An 18,545-nucleotide genomic window follows, 5' to 3' on the forward strand; every position below is an offset into this window, starting at 1 on the left:
TTAAAATGAAACGTCATCAACATTATTTCAACTTCAAAGCATCTTCTATGACAACGGGCCATGTGCCAGCCTTGAAATTCCATCCATTCAAATACACTGTTATGAACAAATGATACCATCATTTAGACCATGATATTATGTTTTGAAATAGGACACCCTGTCCATTAAGTCTCTATCAAGTGAACACTGTGACGAAAAGCGAATATGACAGATAATAGTTTCTATTGATCACATAATTAACTACGTTAAACTAGCGTAGGGCCTTCTGGTAGGACTTCATCGACTGATATTCAGGGAGCGCTACTAAAACATGTTATAGAGGGATAGAGATTGATAAACAGACAATTTGCTGCACCCGAATGGCCTTAAGAACTACCTATCGGGAAGGCTGCAGTGTGAGAACGCGCATTGATTTTCGCTGTTTATTTTTATGCAGATTTCATGGCAGATGAGCAGGTTATCGGATTTAGGAGTGTTTTTCAGGCAGCTTTGTATATTTTTGACCCGAAGAGCTCTTGAGCCTGCAGTCTTGGGACAACATTGTTGTTATCCCGGTCTTTAAGAAAAATATAATGTTTTTGAGTGGCCTTGTGGTGTCGATCTTGCGAGCGTTAAGTGTGGATGTGGAAGTGTTACAATATGATGTTAAGTTACAGCTGTCGAATGGAGAAGAGGATGTAGAAAGATGGGACGTGGTGACCATGACTGTGTAGTCCTGATCATCTGTCACTCTTGGTAAATAAGCATTCTTTCTGCAAAGGCCTCGTTCCGACAGGCGTTCATCTTGAATCTTGAATATGCTTCAGTTAGATGGCATGTTCATAGACACATAGGCATATGTGTTATTCCTTAATAGCTACTTTGGATACTCTTTTCCCGTAGTAAATAGTATGCCAAAACAATATTCTTAGTCCGGTCAGTTAATCATCGGTGCAGAGGTGCAAGAATGGTAACAGATGCATGGTGATTTCGTCCTACCTGGTACCCATTCATTACTGTGTTTTGAACAAAGCCACCTGTTTAAGGAAACATGACATGTGTTACATGTGCTTCAGTATCTGACAACTCGAAAAAACACATTATCTATGCAGACGAGCACAGCCGTCCATCCAACTACTCGAAGCCACTTTCGCTACTTGACTTTATCTGATAAGTGACCTGTGCAATTACAACCTTAAATTTTCAAATCAAGAATGTGCGCCCTTAAAGAGTTGACACGGGCTGTCACATGGTCTGGGCATATCATTTCGTTGACTTACGGCACCACTGCTTGATCATAAGAGCGGCTACCATTTCCCAGTGTAAACGTCAAGATTATCTGTTTCCCGATTTAAAGATGAACTTGAACGTGCTTAGAACTGACCCGTGTATGGTTGCATCCGATCCCTTTGGAGGACAGCACATCTGTATTCTGAGACAGGCAATAATAGTAACGGCAGTAGTAGTAGTAGTAGTAGTAGTAGTAGAAGCAGCAGAAGCAGCAGAAGGAGTGGTAGTCGTCGTCGTTGTCATATTAGTCGTAGTAATACAAGGTACAGGAACAGTACTGTTGACACACAACTTGTTAACAATGGAAGACGCCAGCGGCCATCACGGTACTTGTACAGAACACTACCCTAGCCGACAACCAACAAATGAAGATTTAGGCACAATTTCCCCAACGTGACTAATGAAGATTTACGTGTAATTCTAAACCAGCCAACAAGTCGATTCCATGCCACAGAAAAATGTCACCGTGTTCAATAACATGACGCAAACTTTATCTGTCCAGTTGATGACAACGAATGGCGGGAATCACGTCACAGAGATGGCTTGTTTGCAGCGTATATTGATTACTCAGGCGGTGAGATTTGTCCTGCCGTTGCGATGCGGCTCTCCTAAAGCCGTAAACAACTAACGACGTCTGCAACAATTAAGCACGATGCTGCCATCGTCACTGCTGCCATCTTCTCCCACTGACCTACATAAGCTGCAAAGCTGACGTCGTCCAAATGACATCCTGCACGACAATTCATTCAAAACCGGACTAGTGAATATGCATGTATTTCAAACCATTTGGTTACAGATATTGAATATCTGTAATGAATTGGCGTACACAAAATCTCGAAAGCGTAATGCGTTTTTCTAAAGTCCGACAAGGTGTTTTGCTGTCAGAGATTCGGATAATAAATTGTCATCTTGCTTGCTTGTAGTTGCTGAATTGTGATGGAGATTGTTTCCCTCTGAAATCAGCGCCTGTTTGAACTGCTTTCAGATGGATACAAATGATTAATGAAAATCGGCATCTGCATCGATAAGCTGTCGTAATTCGTTGTCTACATTACTCTACACTAAATATGCCATTACGTCCCGTTTATCGGAAAAACAGAGATGTACCGATTACTAATTGTCGTCTGCTTCCATGATAGTAATCTCCAGTTTCGTCAACACGGCGGGAGTAGGCGGTGAAAGGCAGGGGAATGTTCCTATTCGAATCAATAGCCAACCTGATGGATGCATCCATCTTGCCATACCAGAAGCAGACGACAGAATTTATGGCAACTGATTTCTGAAACGGGCTTGTTCAATTTGGTAAGACGGGGCCATCACGCTGACCCGTACCATCTCAAGACTGGCGATATTAATCTTACTTGGACAGTTAGATGTGCAAATGTCCTGTGCTCGACTTGACCGATGGCCGATTTCATTCATTCTCTCTGCAGTGACCGCCATATCGAGGTCTGGCATTGTCCGCCTGGAAGTCTCCTACGGTGATTCTTATGGGACATGTTTGAAGGATGTTGGTTCGACGAACCATTATCTTTGATTGCAGTAGCAGTAAACGACAACGGCTTGGAGAATAAAGCGTCGTTATATTCAGAAAGATCTAATCGAAACAATTCAATAGACAGAAGTAAATAACCCGCTCATCAAAGTCAGCTACTTTAAGATGGTACACGATCGATGTTACTGCGAGTTCAAACAATAAATCTTCTACGCTATTACAACAGTTCCGAGATAAAAGCCACTGAAATAAAGAGTATTGTGAAGAAGGGAGCGAAAATAGGACTCGTTTCAAACGCGAAAGGTCAGAAGTGGATGGTACTGTTTTAGATAAGAGTCAAGTAAATCTCACTGCCGTCAGTGAAATGTTAAAGAATTCGGAACAGGTGTTGAATTACAAACACAAGTGTAAGTTGATGTTTCGTTGAATGACACAAACACAAAAGAAGAACCAGAGGTCACGAAGACCCGAACTAGACGGGACACACATACCTATTGAAACCTTTTGGAACAATACCAATAGCTGACCTGGAGAACACTGCAGATGACCTGTAGAAAACTACAAATGACCGTTGAACTCTGCAGATGTCCAGCAGAACATTACAGATGGCCAGGCATTACTTAGTCTTCAGAACGACCGACCACCCCAGAGCTTTACACGTAAGCATCACATGGTCATCCCTATCACACCTCCAAAGTAAACGATTCGATATCAAGAACCATTTTCGACAATAAATCCAGAGATACTATTCACACGTTCACCCATATGACACATCAAACTTGGCTCTAGGGCGTGACGACAAACACAAAATCCAGTGGGCTACTCTAATGCCTTACTAATGAAACAATGTATTATTTTTTAATGAAATAAATACTCACATTAGATTTCAGCATGTCTGTAATATGGCACAATGTGGACAACAAACGCGAAGAGCATAGATACAGAGTGAATGCCTCTTTGAAAGCTTATGCGGTTATATCAAGTCATGAAAACGTAAAGAGATGGCGATGGTGGTGGTGCTAGCGACGGTGGTGGTCGTCGTAGAAGTCGCAGAGGTCCGCCACGTCCTTGAAATCCACTATTAGGTGTTGACAGTCAAATACGATTGCCGCACGAACCTGTGCAGATCCTTTCACGCCTACGGGACGCCACTCTGTCCAGACATCCTCGGCGCTTTATCCCAGAGGGCAGCAGTACCCCGAGCCCAATGTCACATCGACTGACTGAACACTGAATGAGACAAGCTGATATTCAGAAAGAACCTGCTTGCCATAAACGTCGTATCCCCGAAGATCATGACAAAAACATGCGAGGTTTATCGTCGTTTATGCATCTTTGATGAAGATGCTGTGAGAATGGCGGAAAGATAAACGCTGAAGGCGCTCAGTTTGAAAACACACCCACGTAACAGGGATCGCTTGAGAAGCCTGGGAAGATGGCGGCCTCTATGACGTCATCAACCCTTAAGGACAAATTAATGTCGACAGCTCAAGCTGCAGGTCACGGTTTTCAGGTGCCGGTTTAACTCTCACATCCAAAGAGGGCAGCCACTTGGTGCCATACTTTGTACGTGGCTATGAAGTACCATTTGGTACCGTTTTACAATCGCTAACGTGCGAATGAGATAAGATCAACATTGTGGAATATACAAGCGAATATAAACAGGATAAGATTCAGGATTGACATCAGAGCGTACCAAGCAATTGGGTAGGTTTGAGAGGACGACATGGGACCAGTGGGCTTGAGAGTGAAATTTCTGGCTTTTCAATATATTTTAGTTGTATCGTGTCTAGGGGAAAGAATGTGATGTTTACCATTTCTCAGCAACCTGGAAATATCATTAAGGCGACACAGTTTCGTACTAGGGCTGCTACTTCTACAGTTACTACTGGATTGTCCGGTCCAGATACAGTTACTTACAGGCCGCCGTTATATAGCTGGACTATTGCTGAGTGCGGCGTGAAAAACACATGCTGACTTGCATCAACATCACTATCATCATCACCACCACTACCACCACCATCACCACCATCACTGCCATCAAAACCACCATCGTTATCACTACCCTCACCCTCTCCATCATCGCCATCGCCATCACCATCATCACCACCACCTCCATTACCACCACCACCACCATTACCATTACCACCACCTCCATCACCACCACCACCACCACCGCCATCATCACCACATCCACCATCACCACCACGATCGCCACCACGATCCCCACCACCACACCACCTTCACACCATTATCACAACCACCACGATCACCACCACCGCCATCACCACCACCTTCACGATCACCACCACCGTCACTACCTCCACCACCATCATCACCGCCGTCACCACCACTACCAATACGACTACCAATAACACCATCACTATCACCGCCGACGCCGCGGCCACCACCAACAACAACCAACAACAACAACACTGTTAGTACTCATACCACTACCTGCTGCTGTTACTCCTGTTACTATGTTACTATTATTACTACTACCACTACTGCTACAATATCCTCCTATTACTGGGCGGTGGGGTAGCCTCATGATAAAAGCGTCCGCTCGTCACGCGGAAGACCCGGGTTCGATTCCCCACATGGATGAAAGCCCATTTTTGATGTCCCCCGCCGTGATGTTGCTGGAATATTGCTAAAAGCGGCGTAAAACAAAACTCACTCACTACTGCTACTGCACCTGAATATATTATAGATTTACAAACAAGCATTAATACAGCATGTTTGGTACCAAAATAAAAGTAACAAAGATATCTGGCAGTCTAAATGATTTCAGTGTATTTGGTTCACAAACGACATCAATCGAGACAACCAAGACTTTGGTGACACACATATCTGCCATATGTTCCGTGTGTGACACATTACTGATTTCCTATCGTCATCTCTTAGATAATTTCCCTTAAGAATACCTGTCTCCGCAGCAGGCTAAATTCTGACGCGCCGTAATGTTATGATGGCTGAATCTCAGCGGACAGTCGCTGATACGCCAACCATGATTATTTGTCGACAGTTCAGAGACAGTCATTTGGGTCCAGAGGCTGGTTGCTACATCTCTGTATTGTACACACGAGATGCCCAGTGCAGCTTGTTTTAAAGGTCAGCTCCCTGTATGGAACATAAGTAGAAGAGGAGCTGAGTATTCTATTATGATCCCTTCTTGTCCAGCTTTGAGTGGCCACCCATTTAAAGGAAAGGCTATTCATGACAAGTGCTCTGTTGAGTGACGGACACTGTCATCTGCTGTCTATAGATCTGCTGGCGTAAGGTGATCGTGTTGGAAGCACCTGTCAGGGGTTAGGTGTAAGGATGATTGCACCCACAGCTGCTAATTTCAGTTTCCTTTAGTTCATAACACACTATGCAAACAACCTCAGTTTCATCATTGCTACGTCTTCTGTCGGTTGTACTGCTACTACTACTACTGATACTATTAATAATATCACTACTGCAGCTGCTGCTACTGCTACTGCTACTGCTGCTGCTACTGCTATCCAAGAAGATCGGGGTTGGAATTGATCTTCAGCAGCCCATGCTTGTCAAAAGAGGCGACAAAATGAATTGGGCGTTAAGGCTGGCTGGCTTGACTGACACCTGGATTGCGTGGATTGATGTTTAATATGTTGATGACTCAGTAAAATAAATAAATCAGCGTTAAATAGTTTCAGTATTGCTGAGCTTAGCGCTAAGCAACAAGCACACAATCAAAAATGATTTACGAACCAAGTGATATTTTTCCTCTACTAAGAAATCGATGATCAGATTTTTTTTAATACTGACTGTTAGACAGTTATAAACTACGAAACCTCATGGCAAATACATCACTTGTGTCATCCACATTCCGGGGCGACAGAGTGGCCCAGTGGACTAGTCGAGGATTCGGGTTCGAACTAAAGCAGATGCATGCGTTACCGTTTCATTACTAGAATAGACCCGTGAAGGTTCCGGGATAAAATAGGCCTTCACCAACCCATGTATGCCATAAAAGGCGACTATGCTTGTCGTAAGAGGCGACTTACGGGATCGGGTGGTCAGGCTCGCTGACTTTCTTGACACATGTCATCGGTTCCCAATTGCGCAGATCGATACTCATGTTGTAGGTCACTGGATTGTCTGCTCCAGCCTCGATTATTTAAAGAACGCTGCCATATAGCTGGAATATTGTTGAGTACAGCGTAAAACTAAACTCACTCACTCATTACTAGAATACCTGATAACCACAACGTGTGACTAAATTCCCCTCACTCACATACAAGCATTTCATTTCCGTGGTAATGAACTATGCAAATGCCAGTTACGTCATATTCAAAATTTCACGAATAATTCTCCTTTGTTTACACATAATATATGAAACACTGCAATCAAAGCGAATAACATTCAAAGAACCTAAAAGATGTGATATTACTCATTAAGTAACCCTAATCAATAATCCATAAATCCGTATTCCAGCCTCTGCTTCGATTCACATTTAACATTAACCATCGAATACTGTGTCATTGGGAGCGGCCTTACTAGGAAACGTCAGGAAAATTGGTACAATTACGACCAAATCAACAGCGACTATACAGAGTTCCACTGCCTGGAGTAATATTCTGCCCCATTCATCATACAATCAGCTGCTCGGGTCCACACCACCTTGATTAAACACTTCGCAACAGCGAATTGTCGAACTATAAGTCATTGGTTCAAATAGCTACCACGGGTTGTCTACAGGTTTGACAAGCCCGAAATTATCATTGCTACAAAACGCCATTGGCGGTCCTGGTGATATTGAACCGAATTTATCTTTAGTCGCCGAGTACGAACCCTTTCACTAATTCTGGCAACTATTCAGGTTTTGCGTTTGAAAAAAGATATGTTACGTGTATTGGATTTAAATAACGATTTAATCTTTTCGTAGGTTGCAAGAAAAAAACTAGACACGATTAGTAGGATGGGCCGGTACGCTATTAATTTTTTCGATAGCAATTATTTTCAATTTACTGTCACATAAATCACACCATAACATTAAAATAGAAATCTCTCGTCCGAAAATAAATGTGGATGAAATTACAATGGTGGTATAAATCTTCATGTAGAATATATCGTGTCAAGGTATGTTTCGACCTTTATAATGCTCACATATGGCCTCTCGTGAAACACTAGTTTACGAGACAAATGTATCTTGAGGTTCTACAATTAACAGTAGGTTGTACTTTGTCAAAGGATTGCAAATTGGTTCGAAATTGAGATCGATTGTCGATTTGGACAAGCAGCTTAATTGGGAGCAACAGTTGGGATCACTTTCCGTTTGAGTTCTTTCCAGAATGTTCAATTCACTTTCAACAAAACAAATTATTTTACTTTGAAGTTCTGCGAATATGACAAAATGCTCTGGTTTTATTGATTTTGCTTGAGCAATATATCTTATGGTGACAAGGACTTTTAAAAGGTATCTTCGCAAGAAGAATCAGCATTATTAACACAGTGATTTACCGATTATCTTAAAAGTGATTGGTAAGAGCTCGATGTCTACTCGCGTTATTGTTTTTTTATGACATAGGTTGATGCTCATCAGATCAGTCACTGGATTGTAGGCTCCAACTTGATTGGATACATACATCCGTCATACAGACGGAATATTACCGACATTACACACATATCAAACAAGTCAAAGTGATTTATGAAGCATGAATACAAATAGGATGATCAGGATGTTGACCATTGGATAGTCTGGTCTTTACTTGCTTGGTTACAGACAGCCGTCAAACGGAGGTTATATTGCTGAGTCCGATATCATCCAGTCAAACAAAATAAAGTGACCTGTGACCTGTGACCTGTGTTCATTGCAAATATGAATGCAAGCAGGAATTCGAGAGAGCGACTTCCTCAACGTAGACAAACATCTTTTTCAGCAAAACGTCAAATGAATAAATTCCAATGTTATACTATCCATGTGATTATATCTTCAATCAACGGAATGGCTGATGAATTGGATTATTGCCTGATTCTGCTGAATGTTTGAGTCAAACAGTCAATCACCAGCAGCCTCTTCATACAGGAGACATGTAACAGTGTTCAAAACCAATATAAATAGTGTCAAAACAGACTCCTTCACTACCGTATTGATTTCCTGCATGCAAGAATGTAGCATGGACTCAAAGAAGATCTGAATCAGTGCTTGGAAGCACTTGTAATGCCCCAAATTGCTGAATTCTTATATACAGGTAAATATAGGAATGACCTCTAGTTGCATTAGGTTAAGCACGTCGGGAGCGGATAGTTAAGAAGATGACTTAAAGATCACTGGCAACCATTTAAAATCGATCTGGATTGTTTCTATTTGATACCATTGCCCAACACAGATAGGAATTAGATTATAAAATGAGAATATTCATTTAAGCATACATCTCTTGGGAACTTTATCAATTTGAAAGTCTAGGAATCCAATAACTGCCACAATTGTATTACTACACTGAGCTCATCCCACAAGGTAAAGTAGACCACTTTAAATGCTCAAGGAGAGTATCGCTACTTGGACCGTCTTGAAATACAAGAACGGTGTTCATTGCCATGGGCATGTTTTGTTTGTTTACACGTTTTGTTTGTTTACACGTTTTGTTTGTTTACACGTTTTGTTTGTTTACATGTTTTGTTTGTTTACACGTTTTGTTTGTTTACACGTTTTGTTTGTTTACATGTTTTGTTTGTTTACACGTTTTGTTTGTTTACACGTTTCGTTTGTTTACATGGACGATTTTCATGCAAATGGTCATGCCAAAATATGCTTTAACTGTTTACAAATAAGGATTTTCATTGTCATGTCATGATGTTTGGTTTGTTTAGATAAAGGACAGCCACGGCTATGCTGTGATATGTTTGGTCTGTTTAGGTGAAGGAATTCCACGGTCATGCTATGATATGTTTGATTTGTTGATTTGAAGCATTTTCACGGTTATGCTATGATATGTTTGATTTGTTGATTTGAAGCATTTTCACGGTTATGCTATGATATGTTTGATTTGTTGATTTGAAGCATTTTCACGGTTATGCTATGATATGTTTGGTTTGCTGATATTTATGAAGGAATTCCACGGTGATGTTATGATATGTTTGATCTGTTCATATGAAGCATTTCCACGGTCATGATATGATATGTTTGGTTGTTTAGATGAATGAATTCCACAGTCATGCTATGATATGTTTGGTTTGTTTAATGGGGATCGTCCAAAGTCCATAATAATATTTTTTTCCCCAAATGGAAGCGTGTACATTGTTATGTCCTGATATGTTTTCTTTGTTTGATGGTTCTTTTCCACCAAAACAAGAAATTACAGTGCTATATCATGGAATCCAAGTCATGGCTAGTGAAGAATATTGTGTCACATACGACGCTGGGGTACCGTATTACGGAATCCTCAGAATAATCTTCGAATTGTTTACTGCGGTAGTGAACTGACACAAACCCGAACCACCGTCTGAACATTCAAGTACGTTCATCACCGATCTACCCTATCGCCCTATACATAACAAGAAAGACGACATGGGGTGGAGCACTTGAAAGAATAGGCTGTTTCTGTAACCATTGTCGTAGTAGACAGCACAAGAGGTCATATGATATCTCACAGCACATTCAGAACGACACTCAGTTTAGCGGTGCCAAATCTACATGTTATCTCGTCACACATTATAAATACATTTGTGTTATCTTGGCCGGAGAAACCATTTTCATTCTAGTCCTTGGGCAGCGGAAAAGCATCAACCGACGCAGTTGCCCCATATCTGTGTGAAGGTTTAACTAATACGAGATAACAAATTCACAACAAAAATGTATTTACCGGAGCGAAATATTACCAAATGAAATACGAACTGGTGCCACAGAAAGACCTAGGACGTGTATAAAAGCCTCTCTGGTTGAAATTTTCGACAAATACGGAAATGAATTTAGGTGAAATTTCCTGTTTTTGTGCAGAGCAATTTAGATATGAGACCGTAATTACTGTGTGGCTCGGTCGTACGAAATGAACCTTTATTGTGATGGTTCGGAGAGGTGTTCTATTGCACGCAGCTAATCTAAGAGAGGAAGAATATGAATTAATATCCATCGCAAGGAGCACGTCCGACGTTGTCGCATAACCATAATGTAATTGCAGCCTGAGCGGTCACCTTCACGAGCACTGTGCTATTTCATCTGTTGGCATAATGTATTGGAATCGTCTTGAAATTGGAACAACAGCAAGTAGGATGCATGAGTTATCTCACGTGCCCCTTGGCATCACGCTATGTTTCGAACTGAATTTGTATATTTACCTCTTCAAAATCTGTACCCTGGGTCCTGTTTCACAAAACTCTCGTAAGCCTAAGATCTCGTAAGTTTTCTCGTAACATTCCTACTGCCTATACTGCTGCGAGAGAAGTTACGAGATCTTAAGCTTACGAGAGTTTTGTGAAACGGGGCCCAGGACTGTATCTTTACTTCTTCATATTCTATAACACGGGCCTAGATTTTCGTTTTCGAGGCTCTCTTAGTGCTAAGATCCTAATGGGTTAATGTTAATGTATGACACTTACGACTATCTTTGCACTAAGAGAGCTTCGAAAATCTAGGCCCGGGAATGTACATTTACCTGTTCATCTTCTATAAAATGGAGTGTATATTCAATTGTTTATATTCTGTAACCTGGAATGTATATTTACCTGTTCATGTTTTATTGAGTGAAGTGTGTATTTACTTGTTCATATTCTATAGCCTGGTGTGTATATTTATTTGCTTGTATTCCATAACTTGAAGTGTATATTTACTTTTCATATTCTCTAAACTGGTGTGTATATTTATTTGCTCATGTTCTGTAACCTGGAGTGTATATTTAATTCATCATATCCTATATCCTGGTGGTAAATATGTCCATCTAAGTTTAGTATGTTATTCTTTTATTTGCTGTCAAAGGACTTCCATTAAATTTAATGTTAAAGTATGATCTAAATATATTTATTAGTTCTTATTCTATAATCTAGTTATTCGATCATGTTTTATAACCAAACGTTCACACCTATATTCGTTATATTCATTTCATCAGTGTAGAAAAGGCCTTCAGCAACCCATGCTGGCCACAAAAGGTGACTATGCTTGTCGTAAAAGGCAGCTAAAGGGATCGGGTGGTCAGGCTCACTGACTTGGTTGACACATGTCATCAGTTCCCAGTGGTGTAGATCCATAGCTGGAATAGTCCTGGGTGCGGCGTAAAACTAAATTCACTCACTCAACACCATAACTTCATCCCGATAACAGTATCGGCCACGAAGCGTCAGGGAGAGTACCGTTGCAGAATGTCATCGTTCCATAATTCTTTGAAATGATCGTGTCATGCTGCCTCACGAATGACGAGAATCAATAACGGTTAACCTAGAAATGAATGAAATGATAACTCCGACAGCAAGCAAGAATTTCAACGATTTATGTGCTGTCTTATAACGGATGAAAACATTACAAACTTGAATCCTATGTTTACAATTTGATTTCATAGATATGTACATATTTCATTAAATTGAAACGCACAACTGGTTTTAGTATGGCACCACCAGTGTCCTTGATTATAAATCCTGAATGCCAAGTAGGCGTTTGAGTAGCCTAGTGGTTAAAGCGTCATCACGCCAGACCAAGTTTGATTCCACACATAGTTAAAATGGGTGAGGTCAATTTATGGTGTCCTTCGCCATGATATGGCTTGAATATTGCTAAAAGTTGCGTAAAACTAAACTCAAGTGACTCCATGCCAACTTTGGCGACATCACAAATACTGCTTTTTTGAGTAACCCATGTAAAGTTAAATCAATTAGTTACCTGAACGTGAACTCAGTACGTAAACAAATGGTAGAAATTAAACTAATGGTAGAAATTAAACTAATGGTAGAAATGAACCCAATCAAGAAAAGACTCTGCTTCCCAACCGTGAATGTTCGTTAGCCATGTCAGTTTCAGTGGGAGTGGTCAATCTATTCAAAGATTCTTCAATACATCAAAAGTCATGACCGACATTCATTACAATAAACGACCCTCTGTGTCCTGTGACGATGTATCGTGTATGTGGGGAGTGGATAATTAATATGCTTGGTGGTGAAATGGAACACATCACAAAGCAATAGGACATGTGCGTCAGAAGTTCTTCCCGTGGGTCAGTTCTTAACATCATCTTCTACGGGAAGATCCATAAGAAACTGGATCCTAATGTGTTTACCTGCTGACGTCTAAAGTGGGATTTACGTGTAAAGCAGCTTTTTGGCCTCGGGGCATCAGTCGTTTTACGAGTTCGGCGCAGGCGGATATGTCAGGTTTTACCATGATTTTAATGTCTAGATTTACAAATGAGTTCGTTGTTTAACACAGTATTCCAGCTATATGGCGTCTGTCTGTGCATACTTCCGTCTGAACTGGACAATCTATAAATCATCAGTACGAGTACTGATTTGACTGAAGGCCATTGCTTTTACGCAGATGACTTTTCGGCCAAACACATTACCTCTTATTCAAATGGAGATGAACAATATGATAAAAGCCAAACCATACACACCTGACACCTGCAAAGCAGAAATATCTGCAGCGGAATATCTAACTTCAAACACTTTTCAGTGAAACAAGAAGGGAGACGTGCAGGACGAAAGACTTCACACGATGTTTCGGCTTGGCTGAGTGATACCATACAAGTGAACAGATGGTTAGTCTGATATGAAATTGGTTGTGATTATGTTTAGGTTGCACCATCTGCTCATTTCAGAGAACAAAATAAAATCTTGAATCGAGACAAAACCATTTCTTTTCAGAACGACATTTTTACCGAAATTCCACTTTGTCAAAGCGGTGATACTTAAATTAAGCAGAGTTTAAAGTCGTTCCTGATTAATGTAATGTTTTGTTTGTTTTTATTGCTACCTCAGCTCTGAACACTTAGAATGCAACGAAACCCCCACCACAAAAGTGAAAATCCGAATGTTCTCTATATGATGAGAAAATAACCAAAAATATCGAAAGTTCGAAAGACACTTCTGTTCTCATCCAGCTATGAATGGGTACTTGGTAGGATGAGATGATTGTGTGACTATTTACCTTCTAGTTCGTCAAAGGTAGATCACTAAGGATCTGAGAAAGAAAAACAAGTTCAAGTCGATATAATAGCAGGATAATAACGGTGTTAGAGCTATGGATGTCCGTCTGTGAATAGCTCTTGGCACAATGTGATTTCTATTTACTACATTAGTGAACATCTTTCCAGTGACCAGTAATAAACATGTTTACTTACCTAGCAATCTATACACGCCTTGGGCTATATGGATCATTTTAGGCGTCAGGCCTCATTCACCCCATCGGGATATTTTCTAGTGGTCAGCGTTGGTTTTCAAAAGGTAGGTATCTCCCTTTAATTATGTCAGCCAATACCTGAAGAGAAGGAGAGAGAAAAAGGTGTGATTCTACAACTTGACAGGGCTTCACCGAGTTACACGACTGACGCTAGTCAGGAGGGACAAACTAATTATTGCAAATTGTGAAGTAACATGTTGCAGGAATATACTGAAATACAAAATCCTCTGTTGATAAAACAATGATACAAAATGCACCAAGGCTCGTAATTCAATGTGACGTCCATCGTTCATAATGTGGGGTGGGGTATCCTGGTGGTTAAAGCGTGTTTGTTACACCGACCACCAGTGTTCCACTCCCCATATGGGTGCAATGTGTACATCCCATTTCTGTCCTCGTTTCTCTATTTCTTATGACATTGCTTGAATAATGCTAGAGGCTGGCATATTATACTTACTCACAGATATTAGAAATGCACAAATAAGTTCAAATCGTAAGTGTCATGCATTAACATTTACACAAATGGATTTCACATCTGTAAATCAAAAGGAATAACTTTATTGCCAAAGTGACCTAAACATCAACAGTGATCAGGAGCGGTGTTACCGGAATGATGACGTATTATGCACAAACACACGCAAAGACACGTACTTTTCTTGCAACGTCGAGATAGAACAGTCATTACTGAAATATGGTTAGCTGTGTGCGTGTGAGTGCATCACGTATAAATTAATGCAGAATTTGCAGGCTCTTGGTCAAACTATCTGAATAAAAGATACTGCTAACTGCTAACATTGTTGAAATGTATGGTGATTATGCCGTTATATCATTTATTGTATCAGTTTTTCAAAAATTCAAATTTTGTTTGCTCAGTATATTCGCTAAAAAGTTTCGTATGTCCAGATCACTTCATGCCAGCTTTATAAAAAACATCTTACTTTCAGACAGCTTAACGTTTAATATCCTGTCCTGAGGAAATTAGTGGACGCCTCATCATACCGATGTAGAGAACAAATGATTACTGCTACCCTCATATTTACATCTTCACTCTTCCTACACAGTTGGAATTGTGCGAAGAAAGAAAATAGTGTCAGTGTCGTATTGGGTCGCTCGTAAAAGCTAATTCTAGCTTCTTAATAAAGACTACCACACCCCCACACCCCCACCCCGATCATACTACTAAAATAATCAAAATAATAATATATGATATAGTAAACAATTGTTACATCAAAATACACCTCGCGACTTTAATCAACTTGGAAGGAGGAATATAGTATTACCTTAATAGTACTGAAAGCATCAACAGTCTTAGTATTACGAGTATCTGAAATGGCAAATGTCAGTAAGACGTTACATATATTCTTCAATTAGCCTAAATGTTTCATACTGGTTTATCGAGCTCTCAATACATCAAGCATCTAATATTACCACAAAAGCTATTGTCAATAAACGTATCTATTTTGACACAATAAGTTTAAAACTACTATTGCAACTATCAATATGTCAGTGATAGCCGTCAGACTGTTGAAATATATGGGATTCATCACTGTCTGGTGATGACTTAAATACTTTAAAACAAGACTTGAAACGGCTATAAACATCCTTTTTAATACATAGTTAAGCCCGGTGTAGATTCCTTGAGCTTGAAAAGCAATCGCGTAAAACTGATCTCGGTACTGTCACGTCTCCGCCAATCTCTGAAACTGACATGGACGATGCTCTAGAACAATCACTTAAGTGGATGAGATAAACGTTTGTGTGTGATTTAGGCCAACGAGGACGCAGATGTGATTTGCTTAAAACAGTAAAACATAACTGATGTGTGTAAGGGTAACAGAGTCATAAACGTTTTAAACGTCAACGTGTTTGTAAGGGAGTATAGACATGACGGAGTGATGAAGTGGTGTTTTTTTAAGGTGGCTTTGTTCTTTATTCCAGTTATATTGCTTCGCGTCAGCTTAATGCTGGTTGAATGCCTCAAATGATGCAGGTCTCAGACGTTTACATCTTTGGTGAATACCACAAGTACCGGTGCTGACAAACCTCGACACATGATCGGAACGAACCGATATTCGAACACATCGTCAGAGGTGAAAAAGGACGCGACTCTGCACAACGAATTGAGCTGCCCAATTCTACTTCATAAACGACTGAGCGGGTGAGAAATGAGATTATTGATTATTATTTAATCCCATTTCAATATTCCAGCTATATGGTGGCAATCTGTAAATAATTGTGTTTGGACCAAGCAAACCAGTGATCGGCATCATGAGCATCGATCTACGTAATTGGGATACGATGACATGAATCAACCAAGCTTGACAACCACTTGGTCGCCTTTTACGACAAGCTAGGGTATCATCACGGGTTTGGGAAATGAGAGCTGATAATGCTAGTGTAGTGTAAATCGTGCAGTGTGCTTTACTTGAAACAGACATGCGATTCAATTTGATTTACGTAATACCGGTGAATGATAACATACCACAAAGTAGACAAAACTAAAACAACACAGCTACATCTAAGTATGTTTGAAGACTTTCTATTGTTTATCCATTGTTATCATTGTGGGTTTTTTTTAATCCATAAAATACCTTATCACATACCATAAACGTTTTTACGCCTGTCTGTCCTATAGATATACTTCACAAAATGTAATTTTTTTAAAATAATGAATAATCTTTCTCTGATGATACATCTATGTATCCGAAATGGGATCCCTATTTTTCGACTCAAGAAAAACGTTAGCAAAACCCACTCAAACCCATCCATTCGTCGTACAAATAACGTTGGTGCCAAATCAGGTTTTTCACGTGCAGTCGATCACGTGATCTTCGCATAGGAGTTTCCTTATTTGTACGTGTTTGAACTGGCCTCAAGAATTGAAAAAAAACCAAAACTTTTAAACCGCAGTTCTAACGGTACTTAAAAATACAAATGGAACTGTTTGTGGCACTGTCAGTGTATCAAGTACATCCCACAGATCTCAGCAATTAAAAAAATCAATTTAACCATCTTACCATCTCTTGTTCTTTCATGGGGCCCTGAAGAAAGAATGTGAAGTTTCTTTTGTGACTCAGTATACGTTTACTAACGCTGGCATTGCCGTCCAGAACAACAAACCTCAAATGCTAAGGGCAGTCGACTGTGAATATGCCAATGATCGTTCAATATGGGGAGAAAACGTTTACTTTTAATACTGGCTACACAATATAGAGAAAGAAAAACATTCCCAAAATGTTCTTGTTCCAATCATTTACGTTTGTATACATAAATCCGTTCCTTGGCTCATTTCAAACTGCAAAATGCCTTTTTCTGATATATGCGCAGTGTGAGGGAAACCAACGGATATTCACTTTAAATAGAATTAGCAAGACTGCAGCGATACCAGTAGTTAACTTATGGTTAGGAGGAATATAAGAATATCACCGGTTAACTAGCGTTTAGGAATACAATTAGGTTTCACAACAGCAAGGGCGCAAAGACTACTTTGTGAACGTGAGTTCGGTTCTACATTATATGCCTTAGCAAAAGGATTACAGCAGATCCCACTGTTCCCATACCGCGGACACCTTCGCCATCGCCAATTTACTTTCGTCCATTCACTTGTTCTTCACTGCAAGTGCGCTTTATGGGCCAATAGTGTCTGTTTCGGGGGCTAGTTGTCCTCGGCAACCATTTATCACAAAGTCTCAACACTCTCAACACTATAATAATAAATGAGTATTGGTATGTATAGTTCCACACTGATTTTACCAATATTCCAGCAATATCAAGGCAGGATACAGAAGAAGTGGTCTCACACTTTGAAATAATGGTTATAATCGACCTTTGTCTTGCATGAAGAGCCAGTGCTTTATCCGCAAGGACATATGTATTGTTTTAAAGTAGAAGCATCCCTTAGTAGTATCAGAACCTCTTGGAAACTTCTTGCCTCAACTTCATACAAAGGATCTTTCGCAATCTGTAGTCTGGGACACACACAAAACGCGTGTAAATTACACCATAAATATTCCGTGAATGGCTCTGAACGTGATATATTCCCCGCCATTTTTAACCATGCACGCTCACAGGGACTAAGCAAGTTATAAATGCCTGTTTCACGGTCGTAAACCCTTGCTTACTAAAGAAGATGTAACAACGAAGAGACTGACGTCATTGGAAATTGGATTTCACGATTACTCTCTTGTCGGCAGGTTTGAATTAACGCTAGCCGCAATTTCTCACCCCAAATAGACTTAAACTGTTTGTCACGCGACGTTGTCAGCTTGGGAAGATTGGTCAGCGTATTCGGAATCCCTTGGTCACTCGTGGTCATCACAGGACAAAGGGAATGAACATCAGAGAAGTCCTGTTAGGATGTCCATTATAATGAAGCAATTACCACCAGCGCTTCTTCTGGTCACCTCCCGCCAGCCTTGACCACGCTGTTCGCGA

General features: G+C 40.3%; 1 protein-coding gene across 1 annotated transcript in view; it reads right to left on the reverse strand.

Moving 5' to 3' along the window:
* LOC137262202 (uncharacterized) overlaps positions 1–18,545 on the reverse strand; it is a 61,521-nt gene that overhangs the window by 24,159 nt on the left and 18,817 nt on the right. The window contains exon 3 of the mRNA XM_067799997.1: positions 14,053–14,189. Within this exon, the coding sequence (XP_067656098.1) occupies positions 14,053–14,089 (37 nt within the window). The 5' untranslated portion in view covers positions 14,090–14,189. The remainder of the gene's footprint in view (positions 1–14,052; positions 14,190–18,545) is intronic.

The sequence above is a fragment of the Haliotis asinina genome, chromosome 14, assembly GCF_037392515.1.
Source record: "Haliotis asinina isolate JCU_RB_2024 chromosome 14, JCU_Hal_asi_v2, whole genome shotgun sequence".
Lineage (NCBI taxonomy): Eukaryota > Metazoa > Mollusca > Gastropoda > Lepetellida > Haliotidae > Haliotis > Haliotis asinina.